Below are 18,475 nucleotides of genomic sequence, written 5' to 3'. Positions count from 1 at the left end.
TTTATATATAGAATTAATGTACATAGATAAATGAAATAATGTGCATGTGTGTATATATATATATATATATATATATATATACATAAATGAATAAATTACTTTATAATTGCAACAACTACAAAACAGTTTATTTAGTAACTATGTACATACATATATTAATTTTACATAAAAAGTTTGCAGTTATCACTTTTATAGTTGTCATCTGTATGTAAAACCTGATTCCAACAGTGTAAGATTAACTTTAGTTTCAGTTATTTTTTTCTAATATTTAGGATCAGAAAAAAAAATAAACGGTAAGTTAAATCGAGATTAAAGTTCAAACCGAGATTAATCGTTCAAAACAGGAATAAATATTTTTTTCCGATGCCCGTTTCTGCCAATGCAAGATTGATCTTGGTTCAACTATGCTCTTCGTCTCTTTCCAATTCTTAGAATTGGTAGAAAAAAAGAAGAGGAGAGCTAGTTGAAGCAAGATTCAAATTAAACTGATGGTAGGCACGAGTTAAAAAGGATTGCGCGAGCCGGAGTCTTGAATGAATCGTCGCCGATCGGAATCGAAGCCGTCCCGAGTGCGTCATCCGTTCGGTCCGCGACTCCGCGTTTCAGTCGGCCTCTCCCGCCCGCATGGATGTGCGGATCCCGTCCCGTCCCGTTTCGAAAAGCGCCGGAGCTGAAACGAACGAGAACGGACGTGGACGGAGTGTGGAGTAGCGCGCGCGGCGGCCCGGCGGCCTGGCGGCGGCCCGTAAATCCTCCACAGAATCGCGCGCAAGCGGGACCGCGATTGGCTGCGACGGCCGCCCCACCCCGGCGGTCGCGTCGCCTACGCTCCGTCATTCTCGTCAGTCGGGCTTGGACTACGGTCGGGTGTGTGTCGTATGTCGCGGAATTTCCATTCACGTACGCGAGCGTACGGCGGGTTTGTCACTGAGAGGAAAAACAACGAGGTAAGAGGTAAACCGTCCCTCGTAAACCGTTTTCGTCGTCGCGAAACGACCCCCGTCGTCGATGCCAGCGATCTCCGTTGAATCTCCCCCGCGGGGCTGGGGGTGAGGGTGGATGAGTAAGGGGGTGGAACCACCGTCGCGCTTCTGTCACGCGAGCCCACCGCCGGTCGGACCGCTCACTCTCTCTCTCTCTCTCTCTCTCTCGGACTCGCCCTAACTGATATATACATACGATATATACCGTCGGCCGCGCAGCGTGTCTCTGTGCGATGCAGCGTGCGTTTTCTCGGACGTCACAAAGAACGAAGCGGCCCCCTCCGTTCTCGAGATAAACGTGATCGAAAGAAAGAGAAAACGACACGATGCATACACACAGAACGAGAGAAAGAGAAAGAGATAGGAAAGTGGAAGGAAATAGAGGAGCCCGATGGCGCTCACGGTCGTCTTCGTGTGTACTCTCGGGGATCGATACACGGTACACACTCCGGATGACGATGTGTGGGTGCAAGAATACATTACACAGCGAGGCTTCCCATGAAGCGCGTCGGTTGTATGCCTGTGTGCGTGGGAATGAGAGAGAGAGGAAGAGAAAGAGCGAGGAGCGGTCGCGGAGTTGGATTTCGTCGAGCAGGCCTCGGTAACCAAAGAAATACCACCAGATGTTGCGTAGCGTGGTCCGAGAGGCGCTCGTAAAAGCCGGGTGTTCGCAAAGTCGCATGCGGAGCCCGAGGGCTGAAGAGCGAGAGGAGAGAGAGAGAGAGAGAGAGAGAGAGAGACGCAGGCGAATACCGAAACCGCCTTTTTCCGCCTCGCGAGAGGAGTTCGGTCTCGCGCGCGCGGATATACAGACGCGGATGTGTACCGCCTTCTATACCGCGCCGCCGAGTTATCGAACGGACCCATTTTCCTCGCGCATGCAACGCAAGAGGCGACGTCTCGAAGGCAGTACAGAGTCGGAGAAACGTCGCGACGACGAGCGACAACGACGAGCGTGGAGCGGCGATATGATCGAAGGTGGCGAACGCGAGCGTCCGAACGAGGCAGTTTACCACCGGCGATTACGATAGGTCGATGACTTTTTAGCGGGCGATAGCGTGCGCCGACCTTCTAGTTTGCTTTTTCCGCGACTCGAGAATGTTATCTATGAAGGCTGCCTGCGGCGTTCTTGGGTTTCGGGGGAAGATCTTGTCCTTCCGGGGGGAGAGGGGGGACGCTGCGAGATTTCGGGACGACTCTTCGACCGAACTCCGGACTGGCTTGAATGACAATTAGAGGCAAGATACCCGGAAAGAATGATTTCGTTGAGGTGTCTACAAATTTCTGGTTGAAAATGGACGAAACAAAAAATTCTGATCGAATAACTCTAATAGATTTAGTCTGGAAATTTTGATTCGTCTATTTTTCATTAGAACTCTAATTAATCGAACCAGATATTTTTTATGAGAAAAATTTTTGGTTTATGAATAAATCAGAATGATCGCGTATCAATCAGAATTTCGGTTATCTTAACTAGAATTCTCGTAGATTAAAAAAAAATTATAATTCGTCTATATTTAACCAGAATTTTAATTACTAGATTTTTTCATGAAAAAAATTTCTGGTTGAAAATGATCGAATAAATCAGAAGATTCTGACTATATCGATCAGAATTCCAGTTATCTCAGTTAAAATTCTTGTAGATTTAAGAAAATTTTCTGACTCACCCATTTTCAACCAGAATTCCAATTAATCTAAGACCCTTTAAGTATAGATATTGAAAACAATTTTGTTGTACCATCATAATAATTATATAAAAAATTCAAGCACATGATGAAAAATATTTCTGAAGTATTTTGACATTTTAACAATCAGTTTAAGCATCCTCATAGTTATTTTGAAAGTCCAAGAAATTATTTTTGCATCTAGCTAAATTTTTAGATATTTCAACAAAAACATTCTTTGCGTGCAGAATTGTTTCCGGGAACATTTCTAGCTATACAATTCGTCCTTAATGCAATTTTTTTGCTAAACAAAAAGTACGTAATTCTATTTCTGTCAATCAAAGACTTCAGGTGTAAAGTACTCGATAAGTTAATTGGAGTTCATTTCGAAGTCTGATCGAAATCTTTAACTGCGATCTGTGCGAACAAAAGAAAGGGTTGCTCTTTTTCGAAAAACTTTCGGAAACTTCAGTTCGAAGTTAAAAAAAAAATCAATGTCTAAATAAACGCGTGTTAGATTAGAATTTACTGAAATCAGTTTTTGTTAAGTTTGATTGACTCAAATTCATTAACATAAATCGTTTTTTAATGTTTAAAAATTAGCGAGACTCGTATTTGAGAAATGGATAATTAAAAAACTTAAAAACACGTCTCATTTTATCTCACTTGTCTCAAGATAAAAACTTCATGAATATTGCAGAGAATTGACGTAGAGAATATTGCATGACGATTTATATTGGATCGTAAACAAATCAGTTAGTCTACGACTCTAATCGAATCCTCTATATAATCAAGTAACGTCACATTGTGAGAAGAGGAGAGGAATCGAATGAGCGGACCATTTTTCATCGTCTTTCTCACTCGACTGAAATTTTTCACAGACGTCCACTCGTTTCTTATCGATGTCGATTTGCGGAAGCTCTCCGAGGAAAGGCGTGGAAACGCGGTGCATTATGCACGAAGCTTGTAAAGTACAGACGGTCTTAGAAAAATACATGTGCAGAAAGTATTAGAGAGACAATCCCGTAAATATTGCATCACGAAACAAACAAGCACGCCGCCTAGATATACGGAAGGAAGAAGAATGAGATGGCAGAGGAATGCGGAAAGTATGTGCCGCATGAACATACTTATCATTTATGTTTCTTCCGTTTGCTCTTTCTGCCTTTATGGCTCTGTCTATTTTAGTCACGCTTTTGTACACTTTGCCACATTTCGCCGCTATCTGTTCTTCCGTAAGGCCTGAAGACGTACGGCTTTCCCCTCCTGAATGTACAAAGTGCTGAAAAGTACGACCAGAAAGCGTCGCGTGGATTCTTTTGCCATTTTGCCGTCGCGTTTTTCTTTCTTCTTCGTAATGTATTGTCTAAACGCGCATTGGAAAAAAAAAGTCCGATTATATTAATTGGAATTCTACTTGAAAATGGATAAATTAGATTTTTTATGGTTAAATCTTACAATTCTAATTGAGACAATCATTCTAGTATGATCGCAGAATCTTCTGGTTGACTTTTAACCAGAAATTTTTCTCAATGCTTGTTCGTTATTTAATTTATTTCTTACCTCTTTCCATCAATCACAGATCAACTTATTAGATTTTAAATTTAAAAAAGTATAATTAAGATTGACAAGAATCTCTAGTTCTATTTTAAATGTATTCAACGTAACAAGATTGAACTGATTTTAACAAGATTTATAATAAGAACGAATCTTACTCTCTCTCTCTCTCTCTCTCCGAGAGGATGTAGAAAAAGTAATCTTGCTAAAGAGTATCCAAAAATTCAGTTAGATACAGATCTTAAAATAATTTTATCGGGCCATCCAAATAATTATAGAATACTCAAACTGGTTATTACATAGAATATCAAAACTTTTTACAGCATTACTTATCACGTTTGAAATTCTTACGTAATTATTTAGACGGTTCAGCAAAATTATTTTAACAGATCTCTGTATCTAGCTAAATTTTTAGACTTCAGTCAAATTGTTCTTTCCATGTGGACTTGACTGATTATTGCAGTTCAACATTCCACAATGTTAACACGGCAATATAATCGTCTCAATGTCGAGAATCTCGATGCAGCAAGAGTGACGTACAAAAATTTCTCATTATCACTCGCTCTTATCACTCGTCTCGTTGTGAATACAAGATTAATTTTGAATCACGCTTCGGCGCGACGTTCGCGATCGCGATTAATTTCGCGTAGCTCGTCTCTTCGACCTATCAAATACCTGAATATAATTCCTTACAGATCCTGAATATAATTCGTTGGTCATCCTCGATCACTGGAGTCTTCCGCGGGGTCACCGTACGGCCCCATAGGCGACGTTATAGTCACGTTATAGTCAATCGATCGTAGCGGTTTGCATGTCGTGATGCCGACCGGCAAGCGTGATCGGTCGATGACTTTTTGCACGCGGTGATGCGCGCAATTCGCGATTTGCGATGCGCTCGAGTCGGCAGCAGGCGGTCCGATTACTATTTTAATGTCAAAAAAGATCAATCTGTTGTTCCTCCATTGAGAGCGGAAGATTACGTTGTATAGGCACATGGGAACGATGAAAATTTTATTCAGGGTTTATGCCCCGAGAAACAGGTGCGAGAAAGCTCCATTTAAAAGACTTGTGCATAAGTGCAGTATATGAATTTATAAAATGAATTCGTTATAAAAATATCGTTAAAACGCTGGTAGATTGAAGGATAATAAAGGTGCACTAATAATATTATATCGATATTTATCGAGGCACGAGGAGAACTCAATTGGTACTATTGTTCATTTAAAAGCTTCGTATCATTTATTTTCCGGAAGATTTGTCTCTTGTGACAAAGCACAGTTTTATCCTTCATTCGATATTGCCAGACGAAGCATAAATTCGCGTTACATGCATATTTTACTTTGTGTATTTAAAATGAAATAGCTGTCGCGCCCAACTCGGACGGAAGGAGGAAAAATAAGCCAGATGAGCGTAGAAAATAAAACGAACGACACAAATGGATTATAATAGAAGATTTAGTTTGTTTCTCACTCTAAAGTTAGAGTTTTTAAAATCTAAACTTGGATTTTATTAGATATATTTTCACTGTCTAGACATAGTTTTTATTTTACGATCGAAATATCGAAAATATACTTATATAAAATATCATAATTATAATTTTTTAAATAAATATTAATTCTTTTATGTTATATATACCTATAATACAAGTAGAAACGATATTTTTAAATGCCTAAGTAATTTTGAAACATTAAAAAGAATTATTTAAAAGTCCAAATGCAGCACGATGTTTCTATCAACGAAACTTGACATTCCTGTTTTTACACTTTTCGTGTTTATCTCGTATTTTTTAACTTTATTCTTTTTTAACTCATCGCTATTTAACTATCGCACAGTTTTGTGCCAGTGCCAGAGTTGATAACAGCTGATTACAGTTTTTAGTTGAGTTTCACTTTCGAAACTAGGGTATCGACTTCTAGACTGTAACGTCTGTATAAATTCATACATTGCACGAAGCGGATGGGCTTAATATTAAGTTCGAACTGCGTTATACTAACATAAGTTAAATAAGTTTAGCCTTCCATCTTGTCCTTCAAGTATCAGGTTGAATTCAAGTAACGCAATTTTGTGCACTATTTGACTTTTTGTGAATATTTTTTAACGATTAAAACGAAATCAGTGCACTCTGTACCTGCGAAACGAAGGGGAACAATGCGTTGTGTCGCACCCCGTTGAAAAAGAAAGACAAGCCTATAGAAGAATGACGGCGTGCGAGGCAGGATAACAGCTTAAGTGGACGGTGGTAATATAAGCAGCCTTCATTTAAAATCACGGTATGATTGACGATGACTTTATTTATCACTCATACAATGACGCATGATGGTGAGTCAATATAAATGCGCGTGATACTCGAACCGCAGGTTTCTTCCGGCATGGCGATAGAGAACTGTCGGTTTTATTACGAATATACATACATATATACATATATAGCTGCTCAGCGTGTGAGTGCAAAGTAGAGAATTTTGAACCACCCCGAATATTTCACACGGTTTGACTTTTGTGCCCGATGAAATTAACAGTGCGAGAGGAAATTTAAATAATAATAGAAGCTCTCCTTGCAAATGGATTGATTATCCGCGCGTCGCCGAGTATATTTAGGATTTTTAAGTTGCATAATGCAGACCGTAAAGTTCACCATATTGCGATATTTGTTTCATTTTAATCCGGGGAGCAGCCTCATTTTTTTTTATTTTACGTAATCATCCGGGGTATTTTTGTACTTCAATTAAAATTCCTGTTATTAACAACTATTGCATATTATTGATACTTTTCTGATTTATCAGTATTTGAACACCACGGTTATGGATTTAATCACAATTTTCTGAAACAAGTAAGCAGAAAGCTAATATTAAACGGAATAAGCACGTTAAGTAACTTATTATGACAGTATATATTTCAACAAAATAAAGATTTCAGTCTCTCTCTCTCTTTCTCGTTTTAATATATAAAGCTTTTTTATATTATGGATTTTCAGACCGCATATTTAGAGGTTTGCAAGGAATAATCATTAAACAAGAGAAATAAAAATCGTTAACATCCGTATAAAACAATGTTTTATAACAATTTACACTTTTTTTACGACTGAGATATATCTCAGGTGACTACTCCCAGATTAAAAACTGTACACATGTGGATTTAATGCCGACCATGCGGTGTTTATACAATTCTCGCGTTAACGTTGGTACATCAATATGATGTGGATTATTACCATACTTCTCGAACCCGTAGTTTTAATCCACATCCATATTTTTTAGAGTGTACATTCATTTGATTTGCAATTTAAATGATTCCATCCGCCTCGGGAGGGATTTTGCGTGTACGAGAAACGATTGAGATTATTTATTCTTCATTTCGAAATATCAAACTGTGATATATCACGCAATAAGGAAGTGTTTATTGTGTTACAAGGCTATTGTTGAGATCGGGTAACACGCACCGTCGTGAATTTTCTGGCTTTGAATATGCCGAGCGGTATATTGGAAGCGTGCTGCACGGAGTTGTTGGCGATGTTGACGCTTCAAGGATAGAATGGAATCGGGAAAGTGGGTTAATAAACCGTACGTGTACGTTGCACTTTATCGATCCGCGATATATTTATTACGGAGATAGGTATTTGTTGCTCGCGGTGGTGTCTGCTGAAGCTTAATATAGAGCGTGATGCATATAAAACGCATTGCTAATCGGCTGAGAGACCGTTATATCATGTTTGATCCTGCAACATGCAAATACGTTCGCATGTGGCGAATTAATTTTCATTAATATCATTACAGAAATCCGATTGAGACACGCGGACGTGAGTGTTTTATTTATTAGCACGGCGAGAACGCACGCGGTATTAATTACGGTGTTAATTTATCAATGTGCTTTTAATAATACAAGATAAATGAAGCGTGTTTTTGTTATTGTTCTTTCCTAAATTTAACAATTTGTCTTATGAGATCGATAATAATTCTTAGTGTGCTTTTTGTAATTAAAATTGTGATAAATGAAATGGGTGTAATTTTTTGCTTGCACGCGTGATATTTTTAAATTTTTCGAAACTATAAGTACAATCGTATTTAGATATTAAATATCTTCTGGCTTATTCTTTATATTACTATATAATAGATTATATTAATTTAAAAAAAATAATTGTGTTTATTGTTGTAACTCGATTTTAAGCCCGTTCTCTTACTTCAATATTAAAATATAAAAGAGAAAATGTATTTGAAGAGTACGCAGACGAAATAAACTTCCAAGTTTTTCAAAAGATTTAACTATAAGCTGGTGTTCGAGTTTATTAAACCTATTTCAGTCGATTTGATGGCTAAAAAGCACCTCGGGAATCCTTTCGGCGCGCTTTAGTGATGTCAATGAGGCGAGAGAGATGGAAGAGCTAGCTGGCACAGACTTCATTAATTAAGCGCGCGTTGATTCCACTACGGAAGAGTTGAATCACTACGGTAAAACGTTTTGCGACACTGAGTGACGTCGGCGTATTTAGCCAAGATTGAATCGTGACTCGCAACGAAAGGGCGCAACGTGGAAGCTAGCGCAATATGCTAATGAAATGATAATCGAATTAAAACTCTCGATGAGCCTTTTTAGAAAATTTGATTTAATTGCGAGTAATTCTCTTCCCCCTGAATCGCTGGAAATATCGCGCGAAATGGCTCGCGAATGAAAATTAAACTATGATTCTGTTTTCATTCTATTTTAATTTGATTTTTTAATTGATTTGTAGAAACGTCGATGATCTCCGGATAATTAACGTTCTCATTAATTGTCGGCACGATTCTGACGCAATCCAAACGCAATTTAACGAAGGCCGTAGAATGATCGAAGTTTATATGTGCATAAAAACGAATATTCGGTGAAACACGAAACTTATTCCATTTAGCTGGAATCATGACAGAGGATTAATGACATTTGTTAAACGATGATACGACAGAAAAATTTTTGCACATTTCCAAGAAAAGTTTGCATATCCACGATTTATTATATTAGATCTATAGTATTTTGTTACTTTTTATCTCCATGTTGGAAAGAACACGTCAAATAATTCGGGTCGCAACTAGAACCTGCGCGCATTTAATTATAGAGGACAATTGAAACTTGACGTAATTGGATAACAGTAGAAGAAAGTTTTAATAGCTCACGTTCCAGATCGAGCTTGCAAATGTATTTGTATAAAAGATATAAAACCGGTGGATAGTGCGACATCGTGCAGGAATTATTATTCGATTATGCAAATACGGAAGTTGGAAATATCGCGCTGGCGCGAACGCTCCTTCAATTAAGCATCGCAAAAACTTCGGGCCCTACTTTTGTAACGCTCGATGACGCAACGTCGAGTCATTACCGTTCTCACGCCTCCGACAGATTCCCAAAAGTCTCATCCAATTAATCTGTTATTTTCTGATTACAGCGCTCGCGCGTAGCATGTCTTGACGAGTAGGACAGGCGCTTCGTTCACGGCAGATAAGGGTTCTCCATTATGGCGGGCGGTCAACAGCTTCCGGAGCAGTACACAGTACCACAATACGCGAGGATCTTCCATAGTCTGCCGCATCTGAATGTCTCTTTACATTCGGTCAATAATACGTTCAATCCCCACTCCGAGATCTATTTGGAGGTAGGTTCGCTCGGCACGAATCCGTCAATTCCGACTTCCTTGGCCCCAATTGTCATCCCCGATTGCACTCCCTTCGCCTGCAGCCACCATGGTGTGCGCAAAATCGATCTCATGGATTTAAACAAAGTGCGTCCGATTAATCGGCCGCGCGCGGCTGAAGCCTTTAAGCTTCGCACGGATCGATAAGCGAATTGTACGGAAAATCCAGATTTTATACGGTCCTTGGTGGCAATTTCAAGATAAATATTGCATTCATATCCGGCGACGTGTATACTGATAGCCGTCGGAATGTCTTCAGGAGGATATATCAGCACGCTCGACTTATTTCCAATCTGGACTGGATGTATTTCCGAAATAAACGTACAACTGATACAAACATTTGATATTCAAAATCTCTTTTCGTACAAGATATCGCGAACGTCCCTTTTTGACGTCGAATCGAATTCCAATCCCCAATCTTCTTTAATACTTTGCGTTCTACCTTTAGTCGCGCGTTTAAGGATCGATACTTTTCAGACACAAATGACATAGTATAATCTAGTGATACATTTTTTAACAAAATGTTAACAATTTTAGACAATTTATATATTAAATTAGATGAGTGATTATACGCACTTTCCAAATAATACGAATAAATAGGTAGAAAATTTATCACAAATATATATTTACGTTTGTATTTTGACTTAGTTTCATGTAAAAATTTTTATTAACATATTGAGGCTGGCCTAATTGAGACCAAAATTTACACGGTTATGCGTATATATAATACATATATTTAAGTAAATTAATATAATTAAATCGTAAAAGAGAATCTCTTGCGTTGGTTTTAATGCTTCTTTCTGTTTATTTTTGTGATATAATGAATCATTATATACATTCTTGTTTGCCAATGTTAAACAAAACTGAAATAGTCACCGTGTTACACTATGTCTCTTGGAAAACATCATAAACGTTGTATAAGCGGCCATTAGTATGTTAACCGAGTACTATCCGTTCGAATAGTATTCGCTAATTCCTGTTAGTACTTCAATCTTAGAACATCAGAATTTTCCGGCAGTCATCCCGCGGGATATCCTCTTAACAACCACAAACGCCAATGGCACTTTGGATTATCGCCTTTGGTCGGCTGGAGAGGTCGGCTTTGCATTACCGGGCCGTAAGTGGAGATCTCGCATCGACAAACGGATAAGAATCCAGAAAGCGAGCATCTGGCGACGTAACGACAGAAAAGAAGGTGCCGTATGCTCGTACATAGTGCAAAGGGAAAAAAGAAAGAAACGATTCACATGTCCATGGAAAGTAGCGGGACATGGCGAGGACACGGGAAAAAGAAGAGGACAAAAAGAAAGAGAAGAAAGGAGGACGAGAGGTTGGTGGAGAGAAAAAAAGGCCAGAAGAGGGCAGGTGGATACCACGAATGGGCAAGAATCCGAACCCCGTGAGTGTAACTGAAAAGCACAATGCCTGGGAAAGCTTAAACAATGCACAAAGGCTTTCGCATAATGTGCCCGGGGCGACTCACGGCAACGGGCTCCAACATCTTCGGGAACTACGTCGGAGCACATCCCGCCCTCTCTCCGCGACGTGTTCTCCGTGCGTTCCTCACACTTTTGTGTTCCCTCCTCCTCCTTTTTCGCTCGTCTTCCTCAGCCGTCGAAGTCGGGCGGACTTAGGGTGAGATATAACCACCGACGAAGGAAGTGAAACTTTGTCTCGCCAGCATTCGCTTTCGTCATGCATGCGGGTCGACGGGGTGGATTGACGAAGCTAAGACCGCCGAGAAATGAGATAAAAGCCTCGAGGGAGGCAGGAAGAGAGCGGTAGAAGTTACGAGACGGCCGTAAGTGCGGCTCGTACGAAGTAAATACGTAAATGCGCCTGAAATAGCGTTGCAATGCGGTTCTTGACGATGTACGACGACGCTGATAATACTGCCGTTTTAGAGTAGGAAGTGAAGGCGAGAAAATTTTTGGCGCGATACCAATTTTTCAACGTTATTTGTTCGAACGGACTTATTCTTCGAATCTTCGAATTGAGAACACAAGAAAGCTTTTTCCTTAATTAAATTTTAAATCAGATATTTACTTTCAAAAAACTTTACTAGATACAGAACAGGCAATTATTAATTTTATGAAATTTTGACGAGTGAAATCCAATAAATGGATTTTATATCATTTGGAAATGTCTTTAGAGCTCTTTAGTAATTTCTTTCATAAGAGTATACATAAAGTTTATGTAAAGTTACAAAGCAGGGAAAAAGGCTATGATCGAACGTAATGTTTACAGAGCCTCGGGATACTGGGAAGTATTCCGGCAGCCTGGTTGATCTTAACTTTACTGGTATTGCTGGTTTATTTGGTAACAAGATGCTGCGACCGGAGGCCGCGCCCCAAGAAGTCGATAACCGCGTTGAAGTTTTCGCTGGCCATCCTAGCGTTGCTGTGTAGTGGAGCAGTGGCTGTTGGTCTTTATGGCAATGACGACGTACACAACGGCTTGGTACAACTCATAGCAGCGGCGAAAAACGTCGACGGGATCCTTATGGGCGTCAGAAATCAGGTATATTCCCTATCTGTTTTTCGCAATGTATTAATATTTGTTTGTCATAATATATGATACATAATAAACAAATTTTTATTACATAGCAGTAAGTAGATTTTAAAAGTAAAGATCGCAATAGAAAGAGAAAAAAGTATCCCTCATTTTTGAGTAAAAAAAAGATTTTTTTAGTGTTCAATAATTAATTTTTCTTTAAGTGTATGTACGTATAAGTAGACATTAACCTTCAAAATAATTTAAAACAGTTTAAACAGTTTAAATAGCAACAGTTAAAAATAATTTTTATGTCTATTTAAGTATCAACAAATACATTTTTTACAGACTGACACTATAGAAGCAACTCTGAAGAGAAAAGTGCAGCCGCAACTAACTGCTCTCGGAGACGAATTCGATGCCCCGGTCAGTAACAAAACCATGCTAAGTTGGCTGCTAGCGGCACTTAATGGCATGAAACAAAATACAAGCATCGCTGTAAATCGGAGTTTTGAGATACGAAAACCTTTGAGCGGTATTAGTCTTGCCGGCGCCATCGGGATGGGTGAGAAGATCGAGCAGTTGCGATGGCCTATCACTATGGCGGTCTTGAGTGCTCTACTTGTCCTCTGCGTAGTTCTGGTGGTTGGTGTTGCGCGGCATTCCAGATGTGTTCTCATAACGTACGTTCCTTTGATTAAAATAAGAATAGAAACTTTTTTTCGTATTCTCCATATAGTATTTTGTATCTTTGTTCGCATTTTTATTTTAAACGTTTGAATAAAATCATTAAAACTGTAAACTTGAGCAGAGGAATAGATCGTCCTCTATACATTTATAAATTATTCAGTAAACATATTTATAGAGTTACGAAATTATAAAATCACTCTAATAGAATGTTTTTTCAGATTTTCCGTATTCGGCTTGTTTGCGGTTATCGTCTCTTGGCTCATGGCGTCCTTATATCTGGCCACTTCTGTAGCTCTAGGTGATCTCTGCGTCTCACCCGATGGTTACTTGAGCAGAGCCGTACCATCAACCTTAGCCTCTGAGGTACTCTCATACTACACGCATTGTGAGAACACACGAAGCAATCCGTTCACGCTGAGATTGCGAGATACGCAACGTGCGGTGGATAACATGAGGCATAATTTGAATACGGTGACTAAATTAGCGCTAGAATTGTTCAAAGACCAACAGCTCCAGCCAAAACTCAGCAGTTTATCCACAGACGTTAATACCATTGACAGACTCATGCCTGGTTTATCCACGTTACTCGATTGTAAACCTCTGCACAAACAATACGTTCACGCCGCCAAGAGTTTGTGTCACTTGGGATTGTAAGTCGATATCTTCTTATATTTTAATTATAATTCAGAAAAAAACATTTTTTCGTATTTTAATTAAAACGATTTTACGCAGAATGTGTGTGATATATAAACTTATAATGTTTCTCTTTATAATGTGTTCTAGGTATGGATTGAGCTTTATGCTAATAGCCAGTTTAGCTGCAGGTCTCTTATTCACCGTATTGGTTTGGGTGGATTCTCATACGTGGATATATATACGAAAACGGTAAGCACATTAGAGCGAACCATTTAGAAAGAGGAAGGAATATTAAGTATAAATTTATTTTTGTATTTTGCTATTTATTGCGATGCTGCAGCAGGCACCGTTCGTGTTTCTTTTTAAAATCTATGGTATGTGCCGAAAATTAAATAACCAATGCATTTGTTCCAGAAGGGATTATCATCAGGTTGACGAGCAAGATCCTTACTTACCACCATCAGCAGCGTCACAAGCGATAGCAGCAAGGACCCTTCGAGGCCAAGGGTCGTACCCGCCTACAGCCCCTATGCTTAATTCGAATGCTCTTGGCACTCATAATACGATTAAGCAGCCTCTCTTGCTAACGCCGCCCCCACCGTCCTACGCTACTGCGACTGCTCGAGCACGTCAACTGCACGAGAGCATGTTAAAGTTTGTGCATGAGATTTTCAGTTTATTCTCTTTTAATTTATTTAGCTACTTAAGGATATCAATTAACATATCGCGCTAAACATATTAGATTCAATGCGTCTCCTTTGAATGTTGCTTTATCATACATAGTTTCATCATTATTAAAAATACAATTTTTTATCAATATTTATATATTAGTACATGCTTTTTGACGAATATACGTGATAAAATGTATTGCATCTCATATAAATAACTGTGCCATTCTTAATTTTATATTTGATGTATTTAATTATATATTTTAAATATCTGTTTTTGAGACATTAAGCATTTCGAAACAGAATATTATTCTTAGCAAATAACAGTTTTAATTGCTTTATACAATATTGTTACAAAGAATAGCATAGCGCGCTTTATAATCCTATTTTATTAACATAAATATAACATATATAGACAGTTTTGCAGGCGTGATTGAACTTGGATTTATGTTTAGATAAGCTATAAAACGATTTCGGTCATTACATAAAACAAAGATAATGCTGCAACTTTGTTCGTTCTTCCTCGCCATTTACAGAGGTGGGGGTGTTAACGGGAGCGGAGGGGGCGGGGATCACAAATCGTCTCAGCATAATCAGCAATCAACGGGTGGACGGACTGAGCACCGTTCTGGACTCGGAGATCAACCTGGCCAGTACGCGACTCTGAGCAAACAGTGCAAGACGCTAGAATCTAGTGACTTTTACTGAGGGCACGCCCCCGCAGGGCCCGGTAAATACAAAAATTAATACTTTTACGCGTATGTGACATTCATCTTTACATTTGTGTTGTTACATTTCATATTACAGGTAGAGAACCACCTTGGACGCCCAGCGTGGCTTCCTTCACCGGTACCCTGTCTCATAATTCACACGGGCCCGCGCATCTTGCCACTTTTCAGGATTCGCGAAAGACGCAAACGCTGGATCCGAAAAACCTGGCTAATCTAAAGAGAGGTCCGACTCAGGCCTGGAATCAAAATCGACCACTTCCGCCGAATCCCGCGAGTCAGCAACCTACGTGGGAGTTCGAGTCGCGCTCGCAGACTAACATGAATCAGTTTCGATCGTTGGTGCGGAACAAGGCGCCTAACATTCGCATTCAGGATCAAATGCAAGATCAAGTCAGAACTTTGGATAGGAATTTCTCGCGTAGCCAGTTCAACGGTACCACACCGCAGAACAACACGGTGCCGAACATGTACGGCACATACAATCGAGCGCAGGGAAGGCAAGAGAAGCCGACAGTGGCTACGCTGAGTCAGGTACAGGGTAGTGATCCTAATTTGTATGCCGTTACGGAACTCTAATCGTGAAAGAGAAAAAGAAGGTGCGAAATCGTGAGTATTTGCAAAGTAGAGGCATCGTCGACAAAGAGAGTTTTATCTTTTAAAATTCAGAACATGCGATTTCGGAGTTCCTATAAAACAAGAGAGAAAAATAAAACGGCAAACTGATTTCAGAGACCTGCGATAAAAGTGAGAGAAATCAGGGGAGAGGGGGTAAAAAAGATTTTTAGAGAACCTAGGAACTTGTGTGAGACATACTTTATATCCAAGATTTTGTACTTGTATATCATGTACAGTGATTGTGGTACGTCCTTCTATGTTATTCTCCCTCTTTGTTATCGCGTTCTTGATTAGACCGCGCGCGAAGTATCCAAGGACTGGCCGGAATGCATACTTAAATGTATGCAATTATATTGTTTGTTGGTCGACTTGAAAGCTGCATGAACGAACATGCACGAAAGAAACCTTCACACAAAGTTTTACATTGATATCGTTTACAGAGATACTGCTCGCTTGTTCATTCTAAATTAGCCGTTAATTTCGCGTGTGACGTTTAACCGAGGAGTTATATATCGCGACTTGGAGATACCAAAAGATGATGAAGGAACTATTGAAATATACGGTTTTTATATACTTTTTACATTTTAACCGAACGAATCTATGTTGAATTTTCCGTGAGAGATATTTAATATACTTTATATGTGTGTGAAAACGTATACATATACATCTAGTTACCGCACGAATGTCTGGTGATTTTTACGAGACTCTTTGGCAGAATTCGATTGATTATAAGTCACGCTCGATACTGCCAATGCTCAGGCGAATATACTTTTTAAGTACAAAGACAGTGGTAGCACAGGCGTTATGAGTTTTCAGTTTTTATGCGCAAACAAGAAAAAAAGTTGAAAGGGAAATGAATATCCAACAACGACAAAATATTTGGAAATATACTTCCACAGGCGGTATTAGTTAAAAATACTCTTTTTAAAAATAGTAAGGAAAAATTAATCTGTCGCAAAAAAAAAAACTAAATCTTACTGTACTTTGTAAGGGTCGATATTTTGAATTTTCTGCGGAGTGCAGTCTTCCTGAGACCTTCTGTAACATCAGAGATATACCGAATATATTTGGCAAAGAGAATATCTGGTTATCATCGGGTACTCATCGAATCGAATCCGAGTATCGGAAGAGTAAATTTTGTGCCTGAATAATAGCCGATTTGGTCAGCGTTGTTTACTATTACGAGTATCAACGAGTGTCCGGTTGGATATTGGCAATTCTTCAATTGCCACGGATGTCTGTCTCCAATAATATTCGGTACATCTCTCTTTCTCTCTATAATTGATTACCATTTAAAAGTTTGTAAGAGTTGATAGAAATTTTGAGCAATCGCAAATGACTTTGTACTGGCATCCGCATATAATTCAGTAGATTTGTATATAAAACAGTAACACTTAAGATTATTGAGTAAACGTAAAAAGTGTGATAAAACCGAATCTTAGATATTATTACGGATTTTGTGTGGAAGCATTTTGTCATATTTTTTTTTTTTTATTGATTTGACCACGACTTTCGATTGCAGAAAGGAAAATCGTGCCATTCCAGGAATATATGCATTTAAAGCAAACTACTTTCCAGGATTTTCTTAGGGCTTGTGTTTAGTCGAGTGAAAATCAATTATATAATCGCAATACCGAGCATTTTAGGAGGAGCGTGAATAGCAAAAGAACTTAATCCAATGTAAATAATTGTAATATTTATTACAGAGCGATAGCTCTCGTAGACTAGTAGCATATAGTTTAGTTAAATGCTAATTTAAGTTTCAACGATAAATATATAAATGTGCGCACGGTCACGTGCGCGTAATAGCAAATGAACGAATATCATTTTGTTCACTTTGGAGATGAAGAAGCATCCTAGTCAGTATATAAAGTTGTGTACATTCATCAATAAGATCTCTTGCCAAATTTTTAACCCGGCTCAATTTGAAGAAAACAAAAAAAAAATATAAGACACGTAAAGAGGAATCTTTTTTCTCAAAGAATATTTGTATCGTCACTATTAATACGTACGAAAGCTATATTAGTGCGTCATTGCCCCTCGATACATGTTCTAGATTTTAAGAGAAAAATTGCTTATCGTGAAAGTTTACAGGTATAATCCAACTTCAATGTTTTAGTGCAGATATGCGCTGTGTCTGTAACATAACTATTTAATTACTATTTGTTGCATGTCTCGATTACTTTTCTTATTTTGAAAGTTTTGTTTTTTTGCTTTCCATTTTTGTTTGTTGAAAATATCCATCACATATATATATATATATATTGATTTACGACAAACTTTAATGTACGGCTCAATTTAACGGAAAAATTTAAACGTTTAATTTTAATTTATTTGATATAATTCATCATTTTTTTTACATTATTGTTTCTTTTCGTTTTTTTTAATAATTCATAAAACACTGAAGATGAACATTAGATACTGTATAACCTTGGTTACTCGAGATTTTACAGTAAAGCGCGCAAAAACGGGATCAACATAGTATTGTTCAGATTAAAGACCTGCAAGTAAACACGTCGTTCGTTAGTCGGTGAGAAAATTGTACTAAAATATTTCTCTGCTAGATTTGACCCGCGCTCAATGATCCGGGCAAAATTGGTGACAAAACTTACAGGCGACCGAGGAACCCGTTTAACACGTATTTTAAAAGAATGTAGAACACAGAAAACGTTGTTAAACTCTTAATATAAGAATTTGTAATTTAGATGATTGTTAACAGAACCTTTATTGTAATCGTTTGTCAATTTTTATAGTAGAATCGAGAGTCTGAGGCACATTGCACACCAGT

At 38.6% G+C, this 18,475-nt stretch overlaps 1 protein-coding gene across 1 annotated transcript; it reads left to right on the top strand.

Annotated features, from left to right (window-relative positions):
* The first annotated feature begins 906 nt into the window (after positions 1 to 906).
* On the top strand, positions 907 to 16,757 carry tty (tweety). Its single transcript, XM_018547313.1, is given in 13 exon segments — positions 907 to 947; positions 9,609 to 9,941; positions 10,818 to 10,975; positions 11,071 to 11,121; positions 11,123 to 11,150; positions 11,152 to 11,427; positions 12,102 to 12,374; positions 12,696 to 13,030; positions 13,256 to 13,687; positions 13,821 to 13,922; positions 14,088 to 14,327; positions 14,878 to 15,035; positions 15,149 to 16,757. Coding segments are annotated over 12 exon segments (2,817 nt in total). The 5' UTR covers positions 907 to 947; positions 9,609 to 9,677; the 3' UTR covers positions 15,649 to 16,757.
* Positions 16,758 to 18,475: the final 1,718 nt, after the last annotated feature.

This window comes from Cyphomyrmex costatus, unplaced genomic scaffold (genome assembly GCF_001594065.2).
Source record: "Cyphomyrmex costatus isolate MS0001 unplaced genomic scaffold, Ccosl1.0 scaffold1211, whole genome shotgun sequence".
In the NCBI taxonomy this organism is placed as follows: domain Eukaryota; kingdom Metazoa; phylum Arthropoda; class Insecta; order Hymenoptera; family Formicidae; genus Cyphomyrmex; species Cyphomyrmex costatus.
Note: the sequence above shows the minus strand (reverse complement) of the source record. Positions and strands in the feature narration are given on the sequence as shown.